Below are 11100 nucleotides of genomic sequence, written 5' to 3'. Positions count from 1 at the left end.
CTGTCAGAAACACATAGGCACGAGTCAGAAAAGAAAGTCAAATGAAATCTTCTCATTATAACAAACTTTGTACACGTTATAAACCGATGCCTTAGATGCATCACATAATCTCATAATATACAGTGAGTGTGTGCGCGCGGGCGTCTGTTTATATATATATAAATGGAATATATTACATTTGAGTATGCTGGATCAGTAAATCCGATGTTAAATAAACAGTACATGTTTGCAAGACCGGATTAAATTGACAATATGTCCACTGGAGAGAAATTGCGTTAAGGGAGAAAAAAAACTATTGAATTAATAGGTCTACGCAGCAATCAGAGTATAACTTCCTCTTGTTATTTTTTCTTCGTGAATCCTTACTCGTGTTGCATTAATGTTCTATTATCTTATACGGAGCTTGCAAATATTCAGAAATGATCATGTTAAAAATCTGTCGTCCGACACAAACAGTCTTTCGGGAGTTCTTTGATGGCTTTCCATCGAGTCAGACTCAGAAAGGTAGGGTGTCGAGGAAAAGTTTGTCAATGATTGCCGGCGGAGGAACTAAATCTTCTAGTTTTAAGTAAAAGATACGCTGCAGACCTTGAGTACATAGTGTGCGCAGTTCAGGGAGCTTTCCCAAGAGTTTTGACAAGTAGTTGGGACGATTCAATCCGCCACCATTGAACGTAACTTGATCTTTGAGGCAGTTCACTATCTTGTTTTGGAGATCTTCGACTCTTTTAGGCTCTTTAAGCCCGTGTCGCTCTGAAATGAAGAAGAAATCACACGGGTGAGGAATCTCTGAAGCACCTGCGTTCTCTGTTTTGCGTGCGTAAAAAAAGGCGAACGGGTTTCCAAAGACGCAGCCGCGCCTTAACGCACCTGTTACCATGGCGAGAGCTGCGATGCAGGAGAAAGCTGAGATGTCTATGTTCATGCTCTGCAAGTTGGAAGAAAACTCAATGATAGAGTCTACCCACTCTCCAAATCCACGGACACACTGTAGCCTGTGCAGCACTACTCCGTTACAAAAAATAAGCTTGCCTTCAACTGGGTTGGATCTGTAATTAAAAGAAAATGCAATTAATTATATGCTTGGCATTAGGGATTTAGTAGCCTTCTTATACTGAGCGTTAAATGAAACAAAAAGCAATGAATCCTGCAGGAGATGATAATTATGCAAACGCATTGATTGTTTTAGTTAATAATTACAATAATTACGAGCTTACCTGTATGAGAGCCGCAGGACAAACAGTTCAAGGAAAGCAGATTCAAAGAGGAGATCTTGATCTTGCTTTGGCAGCTCAGAAAAACCAGGGATCTTCTCCGCCCATCCGCGGATGATCTCCATGGAGCCCGTCAGGAGATCATAGAACTGCTGGATGTGTTGCGTGTTGTCTCCAGCCATTTGGTAGTCAGGGTTAGCCTGGAACTGGAATTTAATTTAAACAGCGCCTTAATGAGGTCCTTTAAAATATATAATCCGTGAAATTGCAAATAGCCTTTTCCAAGAGAGAGAGAGAGAGAGGGGGGGGGGGTTGCTTTCTTACTATTAAATTAACGTCTTCGTTTTATTAAGTTCTCCATTTCAACGCAATTTATTTGGGGAAAAATATTCCACATTAAAAGGTTTGACAAAGTTAGGAATTCAGCGACGTAGTACAGGAAACTTTGTTCCCTAAATGTAAGACTAAATTAAAAAGGCCGTTAATCTCTTACTTCTGCGTGTTTTCAGCCTCGGAGCAATTGTTGCGTGTGTCTGTGCGCGCGCGCGCGTACGCGTGCATGCATCCCCGTGTCTGAATTATTTTAAGGGCGGTGGTACCTTACTGACCCTGGAGTAGTCCAGAGCAGACATGGAGGGGTTGGAGTCCACATGGGCCCGAACAAGTGCGCTGATGAGGCTCACTGGCGGCGAGGGTGGCGAGGGCTCCTGGGGACTTTTGGGTTTGGATGGCAGGCGTCCTCTCCGACCTTTAAGGTTATCCGTCCGGACAACTCGATTGGAAGAGAGACATGACTGATATGTAAATAGTTCAGGCACACCCGAACTCCTGTTGGAGTGCGTAATATTTCAAATAACTAAGAATCATTCTTTTACGCACAACCAATGTATCAGTAGGTAAAAATCTGGTCTCAAGCAATTTAATGCATGGCTTAAACATACCTTCCCTCACCATTCCGACGACCATGCACTTCTGGAAACGACAGAACTGGCAACGATTCCTTCGGCGTTTGTCAACAGGACAGTTTTTATTTGCTAAACAAACATATTTCGCATTTTTCTGAACGGTGCGCTGCAAAGAGAGAAAAGCATAACGTAAGAGTGCAGGCCAAATTGTAAGGCATTAAGTATAATAAAGCATGAACTGTGGATTCATGCACACGTGATAGAACACGCAAAATAAAAAGGATGAAAATGATATAATCTCGTGTGAAGCGGAAATAGGCGGTCATCTAATAAATGATCGCGCTTGTTCATATAATTTCTCCATGGAGGTATAGTGGGTGGATTAGATATAAAGCCATGTAGTGTAATGTCATGAAAAGTTATTTTAAACACGCACTTTCGGGTCCCTTTTTTTTATATTTATCGATGCCTGCATTCCAAATGTGATTCCAGTAAATGTTTTTGTTACCATTATTACAGTTCGATCTCTCATATGCAGAGCATCATGAGCAGCACACAGCTCTCCTTTAATAACAGCTGCACTGATTCATGATCGCTGTCATGTCAGCCCACCTTGAAAAATCCTTTGCAGCCCTCGCAGGTTCGAACTCCATAATGCTGACAGGCTGCGTTGTCCCCACAGACCGCGCACAGACCCTCGTTTGACGGAGATCCTCGGCACGGGGGCGACGGCACTTGGCTGTCTCCCAGCGGGTGTCCGTGGCCGAGCTGCAGCGAGTGAGGGAAGGCCAGACCCGCCTGCTTCCGGAGGGCGCTGGGCACCGCGAAGCTCTGGCCGTCCAGGCCGCGGTGCATCCCCGGGCTGTCGTGGCTCATGGAGACGTGCAGCGGCCCGTCGAAGCGCATCTGACAGCTGGAAACAGGAGTGCCGGGCGGCGACTGCTTGAATGAGAAGAGCGAAAGTCTCGACACCGGATTCTTGCGCTGGTCCATCATGTGAGAAGTGGCCGCAACATAGTTCTGGTGGAAACTGTGCAGGGATCCAGGGTCCTCCCACATGTGATTGGGCTGGACCTGGAAGTTCGGTGTGCTCGGCGCATGGGGCGAGGCGGGTTTGAAGTACATGGGCCCCGAGTGAGCCATCATTTCCTCCGACTGGGGCGGCAGGTGGCTCTGCTGGTGGTAGCTGTGCATCTGGACGTCCTCCACCTTGATAGAGGACTGATCCCCCGAGTGGGGCATCTGATACAGGCAGGGCGGTTTAACGTCGTAACTCGTGTTATAGTTGTCCATGAAGGTACTAAAACTTGGGAGAGAAGTAGTGGCGGTGATTTCGGTGTTGGTCAAGTCCATGCTAAACTTCACAAACTCGGGCGTTAAGAAGTCGCAGCTGTATTCTCCGGCGGTGTGGTAGCTGTAGCTCTGAGAAGCAGGACTCGCTCCTTGAGGTGATGATCCATACTGAGCCTGAACGCAGGGCATGGCTGGAAACCAAACCGGGGAAAACGCATCAGAATTCCTCACATATATTTAAAAAAGAAAGACAAAAGTTTTACTGTCTCGTCTATTTTGCTCAGATTTTACTCTGAGAACAAAATGAAACTGGGATGTCTGTGTTTTCTAAATCATACCTCAAGTCTTCTGACACGCTGAAACTTGAAATGGGTAATATCAAGAGTTGTATAGTCGTCAGGATTCAACAAAGCGGCACTATGTTGGATCTTCCCCTGCAATACACATCACATTTGACATTTACTAGATTGATAAATAAAATCATTTCTAGAAATGATCAGTGAGTTTCTGGATGAGATTGGCCGGAGAGCGCCGACAGGAAAGCGCACAAACTGCAAATAAACAAAACTAATAAAATGAAGTAAAAGCATTTAGATAAATATACTAATAATAGTAAAAGTATGTCCAAAAAGTAGACAATTCGAAACAATAAAACATAAATTACATCTTTTCATTTTGTGTAAGACAAACTTCGCACACTTTGACATCCGTGACAGAAAAAAAGACACAAATTCGGTCGAAACTTCAGTCAAGAACCGCAAACCTGAACAGCCTGACTCAGTTTTTTTTGCATTTTGTCACTTTAGCAGCGGAAAATTAAAAAATGCAAATAAATACAAAAAGATTGAAACGGACTGTGCTGAAGCGCAAAGGCAAAATATGTCGCAAAAGAAAACGCGCTTACCTCTTTCACATCAGGATCGCGGCTTTCAATCCACGCAGGAAGCATGAAAGGGGAAATCATGAAATTCTGTAAAAGCTCCAAATCACGAGCGGCGGTCGACCAGGCAGGCAAAGCGCACGACTCGAAGCAGCTTCAACTACCCAGTGTGGCCAATGTGGCTTTGTTTATGTGAGCTCTGGAAACCGTGGCCCACGTGTTTCACAGCGTGACGTCATCGGCGTCGAGCCAGAGAAGGACCAATCCGTTCGGGAAGTCTCTCAAGCCCCAATTTCCCGGTGAGTATTCCATGTTTGTCTTATGGTATGCGCTCCATGTTGCTTCCCACATGGACATTAGCACAGCTGCCTGGATTATACACCTCTAAGTCTAACAGGCTTTGATGTTTGCAGAGGAATTACGTTTTACGTGTCTGATGTGAATCTATAATGTGAATTTATTTATTTATTTTTTAAATCACAGATGTGAAAAGTAATTTAAACATATATGTCCTACATATGGCTTTGCACGTATACTGATGCTATATTCTTATTCAAACAGGGCTGCTTATAACTCTGCGTTTAAATCACACATGATGGAATCAAGGTAAACGTCTGGCTTGAAGCAGACCAACATGAGGACAGCGCAGGTAGAAACTAGTGCTCGGTTTATTTACGGTCTGATAGTTGTTATTTTACTGGAACATTGAGATGAGCGTCCACTGGCGCATCCACGCGCAGTTATGTCATAATGCGGCTGATAAACTCACTAGACTTGTAGGAAACGAGCCAAATGAAGCGGGGGTCAATATTATTCTTCGTTATCTTCTGGCAGGATTTCTCTATTTCAATTGTGTTCCAAATTTAGACCTCAAATGGGTTGGCGTTTGCGGGGTGGGCTGTCTATTCATAGAGTTGGTGCGTGTGAGCTGCTGGAGGAGGAGGGAGGGGGCAGGGAAATGGGGGGGTAATTAGTGGGCCTGTAGCCAGTTGTCATGGGGGAACCAATTTAATCCCCAGAGAGGGAAACGTGATAGGAGCAGGCGGAATGGAGAATGACGCAGAAAACGCTCAAATTGACGCAGTCGCCACAATAATCTGTTGGCCTTATTGTTCTGCAGTGATGGAATAACTGATCTCAGTGTAATCTTACAGCAGCACATTGGAGCCAATGAAGTTGGTCTAATTTTCTAGATGCATATTGGTCTAGGAAGTCAGCCAAGGTGAGGCGAGACGTGCAGAGGTGTGTGTCCACACGCACGCAGCAGCAGCAGAACCGCAAAGCGTATAGTGCGCACGAACCCTCAGAACAGCCATCAGTCTCAAAACGTGTGTGTGTGCGTGCGTGTGTGTGCCCTGCTCAGTGCACGCAAGGACAGTCTGCTCTGCAACGACAGGGAACTTATCATGGTTACATTCACCTCTAGAGGACACTATTGTTCACCAGCCATACATCAAGCAACTTCTGTTTCTTACAATTAACCTTTATAATTAACCTAGCCCCATTAAGGCTACGTGGTCACGCCCAGTCGTTTTCAGGTGCAGCAGGATTTGTAAATTACAATCTCCTCCTCACACATTGCGCTGTGAATATTCAGACGATGAACAATGGCGTTAAGATTCTGGTGCTTTTTTGTCTTGACTTTCTCTTTGCCTTCATGGTCACCGCTAATTAGGCCACCTTTTACTCCATCCCCAGCAGCAGGCTCCTAGTTTGTCAACACGTGCACACCTCGTGTCATTCCATTCATCATGCCTAGTTAGAATGTGCATGTGAAGCATCCAGCATGGATTCACACTGTTCCGTATGAAAATATCAACGACAGCACGTCGCATGGTGACCCTGAGTTCCCGTCATCCATTCACTGAATGGGATTTAGAATGAAAACACAATTAGCACTTTAAATGGCTATTTTAATGTGTAGTGTAATTAACTTCCCATTTATGTGCCCAATTAATTAGCAGTCATTTGAGCTTGATCAGTTCATTTGAATCACACAGGCTTCATTTCCTGAGATTTTATTTTTGATTTTGTTTGGAGAAATTATTTCTGACCTCTTCCAGTATTTTGTGTGTAATTGGTAATTGTAACATTGTGCATGCATGTATCCTGTGTGTGTGTGAGAGAGAGAGAGAGAGAGAGAGAGAGAGAGATCATTGTAGCACAGGCCATTAACTCACAGCCTCTGAATATCTCTGCGGTATCCAGAACTCTGCCGGAAACCCTTTATAAGGACTCATTTCCTCAAAGTTGCATCATGATTTGGATCCCTGACAATCAGACCAGTAACTGTTGTAAAGGGGGGGGGGGTTGAACATAATGCTTGTCCAGTTATGTCAGAACTTGAGTTCAAAAGCCTGATGTTTGCAGATAATCCTCATATTCTGGGCCATCATGTGTCTCACCTGCATGTTGGCCCACATGAAAGGATCCATTAGTGATGTCATCACTGCTCAGTATAATTCCAGGATAAAAAGACAGGCAGGTCTCAAGCCAGGATGTTGTCATCTACATCTTTTTCAGATGGCACAGCTGCATTTACCACACGCTTGACATTATTTTCACTTTTTGTTATTTCATTATGAACAGCTTTACTACATTCTCATAGCGACTTTGAGTTTCCAGAAAAGCGCTATATAAATAAAATATATTATTATTATTATTATTATAATAATGATGTATTTATATAATATCAGTATTCACATATGAGTTATGATGAAGCTTACCTTTTTTAAACTCACTCTTTCTTTCTTCTTTCTTCTCTTTCAGCACTCTAATGTTTTCTGGTTCTTTTACTTTACATAATTATTTCAGTTTTCCACTACTTTAGCTTGCACTCTACACTTCTGAGGCAAATATCACACTTTTTACTACAGTACATTTATCTGACAGCTACTTTTCAGAGGAAGAGTTTATATGTCAACGATGAGTGGCTCACAAAAATATACAGCTATAGATCAGAATAGAATAGAATAGAGTTAAATGTGGTTCAGTTTGTACTATTTAGGACATAGATACTTATTTTGCCACTGTTGTAGCTTGTGGAAGTGGTGGTTAATTAATTTTAGATTAATTTATTGGGGAGGGATAGATGTATAAAGTTCTAGAAAATAAAAATGTCCTAAACGCTAGTATGCAGCATTTTCACATTAGAATGTCTAAATGTTTTTACCAAGCTGTGTTCGAGTACCGGTATATTGTTTGATGAAGGTAAGGTAAACCAAAGAAATGCAGCTCACATTATTTTTTATTTCTTAATTGCTCATTGATTACTCTTTGATTCATTTACTTGGTGGCAATGCTCCACTCTCCCTACATAGGTAGTTTGCAAAAATGTTGGGCCTCCCGCGCAAAATTCATTTCATTTCTGAGCACCAGCAGGTATCGAACTTTCTGAGAATTGAACAGCCCGACCCCGAAGGCATCCCTTTGCTCAGTGTCTTCTTTCAATTTCGAGATTCTCTCTTTCAAGCTTAAATGTCTACTTAATATGCTTTAATGCCTGCTCTTTAGAGCCAGGGAGCACTTCATCACTTTTATACACCTTTATATAACACACTGTTAACTAGCAATGCCTTATGGAACAGCTTGTCTTGCAGCTGGAAGACGCCTCCGTGGCATGATGGAGATACCTGTTCACCATTCACAATGAGACAGTAAAATGGGAATCGAGGCTTCTGCATACTGCTGCTGTCTATATCAGTCAGCGATGAATATTCATGAATCACAGTGTCATGACATGCTCTGTAATTGGCAGCAACATTAGTAATGACACTGCTGGTATCAAGTCTCTGCATATTCATGTGGTGGGGCAATATTTCCTTGCGGTGCTGCTTTTTTTCTCTCCTCCTGAAAGTGGAAATGTATTCTGAAGCTGCAGGTGTCCCTGGTGCCACAATCAATTGCTGGCTGGATTGTACCCCAGTGAAAATCAGACAAACCATTAGATTCTTTGTCAATCTCTTTGATTAATAACAAATCTGAGTTATAAAAGGTTGGTCGGAGTCTAAATAGTGTAAAGTGAATATCTTTGTAATAGTTTTGAATGCAGGCCTTAAGGAGTCCTTTATTGCTACCAGCAAACGGAAGTATAAAAAAACCACTGATAAAATATATTGATACATTTTATCAAAAAGGAAGACAACAAATTTAATTATAATAAAATAAGATTATCAGCAAGAAAATAATGTCATGTATTTGATCTCTTATCAAAGTTTTAGCAGATTTAGCAGTTTCTACAGACACAAGACTAACTGATCTAACATACTTATAGTGTACAGGAATTTTCTGCAACTCCATTCGGCCTCATTAAAGAGTCCGAGAATAGATGATGAGGGAATTGGCTAAAGCTTTGCCTAAGCTGCAAGGCTTTCTCTTCTAAGCAGCTGTATGAGAGGATTTTTTTTTCTATCATGGATTTAGTTTATGGAGTGCATGATTCAGGCTGGTGCAAGGAGGCAAGCCCAGTTCCATACCAGCAGGGGCAGTGTTGAAATGACCACAGTCAGTTTTCAAAGTCAGCTTCACAGGCACTGAAAACGATTGTAGCGGAGGAAAGACTTGTCCTTTTTGGATGTTTTGTAAATTAAAGTCCTGCATTTAATGTGCCTAAAGAATCCGAGTAATGACTGGAGTAAACGATCCCTGCAGCAAAATAGAAGTGGTTTTAACCATGTTATATGGAGATAGATAAAAACCTATAAAGCTATAAACACCCTCCACTGTTTATCATAATCAATCTGAGTGATGTCAGATGTGTGGTGAAACAAAAAAATCTAAATCTAAAAATCTCATCGACCGTAATTTTGTACTTAATACATTACTTGAGTTATTTCCCTCTGTGGCATTATAGTTCAAAACACACAAGTGTTGGCTAAACCAGAACAAAATAAATGCTGAACGCTGCTTAGCTTTAGCACCAGGCCTGCTCCATGCAGCACATTTTAGCAATACATTTCTTACTCTGCAATCTTTGCTATGTTCTTGTCCCTATTTTTTCCTGTTGATCACCAATTGGGCTCTCTATCTATCTGTGAATTGCAGGAGGAGGCATAGCATTAGGCAGTAATGGGAACGGATGTCACTTTGTGAATTTTATGGCCTCTCTCGACAGCAGGATACAGAAGGTAACAGGTAAGCGCAATATTTAATGTGCTGCGTTGTTAACAAAGTATTTTTAATAGGCCCGAGATGACCTTTTTGAATTTAAAAGCCAGATGAGGTTCGGAAAGGATTATACTTGCAGCAGAATTTTATTTTATGTATGACAAACCACAAATAGAACTTGAAAAGCACGCAGAGAGCGCAGACCTCCGCCAAGCAGCTCATTCCCCTCATAATTGGATTTACACCGTCCACATGGTGATCTGGATTCTCATCAAAAGGTTATAAATTGTTCTTGGTATCTTTTTACACCAACCATGAAAAGTAAAAGTGAATCGGAGTTGATGTGTATTTGTAACTGATTTTTGAATCCATAAATGGAGTTTTCAATGTTAAAATGTAACATAAATGTCCTAACGTTATTCTGGATCCAATCCAGATGAAATTCGGTAGTAAGATAGAGGTACCCACCCTACATGACTGTGTGAATTTCCATAAACATTGGTAAATGATAAACCGAGAGATTGAGGAACACATTTTGTAGCTCCATTGACTGCAATGTTACCAAAGATTTCAAACTGATCCATAATCTCTAGTGGATCATCACTAAAATCGAATCATCTGTTCCCAATATTCCCAACATTTCCAGAAAATGTAATCAAGATCTGTCCAGAACATTTTGAGTTATCTTGCAAACAGACCGACGGCCAGACAGACAGACAAACGCCGGTGATGACATAACCCCCCCCCCCCCCCCCCTGCCTTGGCAGAGGTAATTAATAGTAAGTGGCACATTGTGGATTGTTTGCATCCCTTTTGATATTTTCTCCAGCAGATGGTGGATCATATGGTGCGTCTGTAATGTGTTCATGACTAACAACTGCAGTGATCTTGAGAATGACTGTCATTTGTCTTCTTCTACTTTGCTAATTTTAGATAATCCTGTGCTCACGTTGTCTTTACTGAGTGCATGTCTTGTAATCAGTCAAGTTTGCTTGTTAACATGTCTCAGAGCAGCCCGCCTTCATGCCACATGCAGATTCTGTGATTAATCAAAAAAGATGATCTTTTGAAATGTTATTTGGAGTGGAATATAAATAAGCGTGTGATGTATTGTTTTTTTATTGCTTGATGGTGTCTGACAGCTTTGTCACAAAAATTCATGGCTATTTTTTGTAAATCCATCACGAGGAATATAAAGACATATGCATAATAATGAAACACATTTATTAATGTGTGCTGTCCCCTGGAGTCACATGACAATGAAATGGATGACTGGTTTTCTTTTGCCAGGATGCTGTCGGCCTGCGTTTTGCATGTGGACACTTCTCGAGAGGTAAAAATGTGGACGAGCTCCTGTCTCACATTTGGCTTATAAAGGTCTCACAAGAGTTAATTGTTCTCCACAATGGAGGAGGAGACCCCAACTCATGGGAGTTATATGGTTGCCCTATGTTTCTTTAGTAAAGGTTCTGCAAGCGTTTCTTGGACCTCAACTGAATTATCTTTCCATAAACTACGTAGTAAGGACAAGAAAATATTTCTTTTTTTTTGTAGTCCTCAGATTTTGCCCGCAGGATTTTTTGTGATATTTTAGTAAATCCCATAATTTCCAGCAATATATTCCTTCAATACAATGAACATGGGTTCCGTAGTCTTAAAATATTCTCACATATCCTGCTGCTGTGAATCGTCATTAGTGTGT

The 11100-nt window shown here is 41.8% G+C and overlaps 1 protein-coding gene across 1 annotated transcript; it reads right to left on the bottom strand.

Annotated features, from left to right (window-relative positions):
* Positions 1 to 496: 496 nt before the first annotated feature.
* On the bottom strand, positions 497 to 3601 carry LOC137912841 (nuclear receptor subfamily 4 group A member 2-like). Its single transcript, XM_068756972.1, has 6 exons — positions 2732 to 3601; positions 2156 to 2285; positions 1814 to 1986; positions 1218 to 1420; positions 871 to 1049; positions 497 to 753 (listed from the first exon to the last, which is right to left on the bottom strand). The coding sequence occupies exons 1-6, from the start codon at positions 3599 to 3601 to the stop codon at positions 497 to 499; spliced, it is 1812 nt and encodes a 603-aa protein (XP_068613073.1).
* Positions 3602 to 11100: the final 7499 nt, after the last annotated feature.

This window comes from Brachionichthys hirsutus, unplaced genomic scaffold, assembly GCF_040956055.1.
Source record: "Brachionichthys hirsutus isolate HB-005 unplaced genomic scaffold, CSIRO-AGI_Bhir_v1 contig_916, whole genome shotgun sequence".
Classification (NCBI taxonomy): Eukaryota; Metazoa; Chordata; class Actinopteri; order Lophiiformes; family Brachionichthyidae; genus Brachionichthys; species Brachionichthys hirsutus.
The sequence above is the reverse complement of the archived record's forward strand: the minus strand, read 5'-3'. Positions and strand labels throughout refer to the sequence as shown.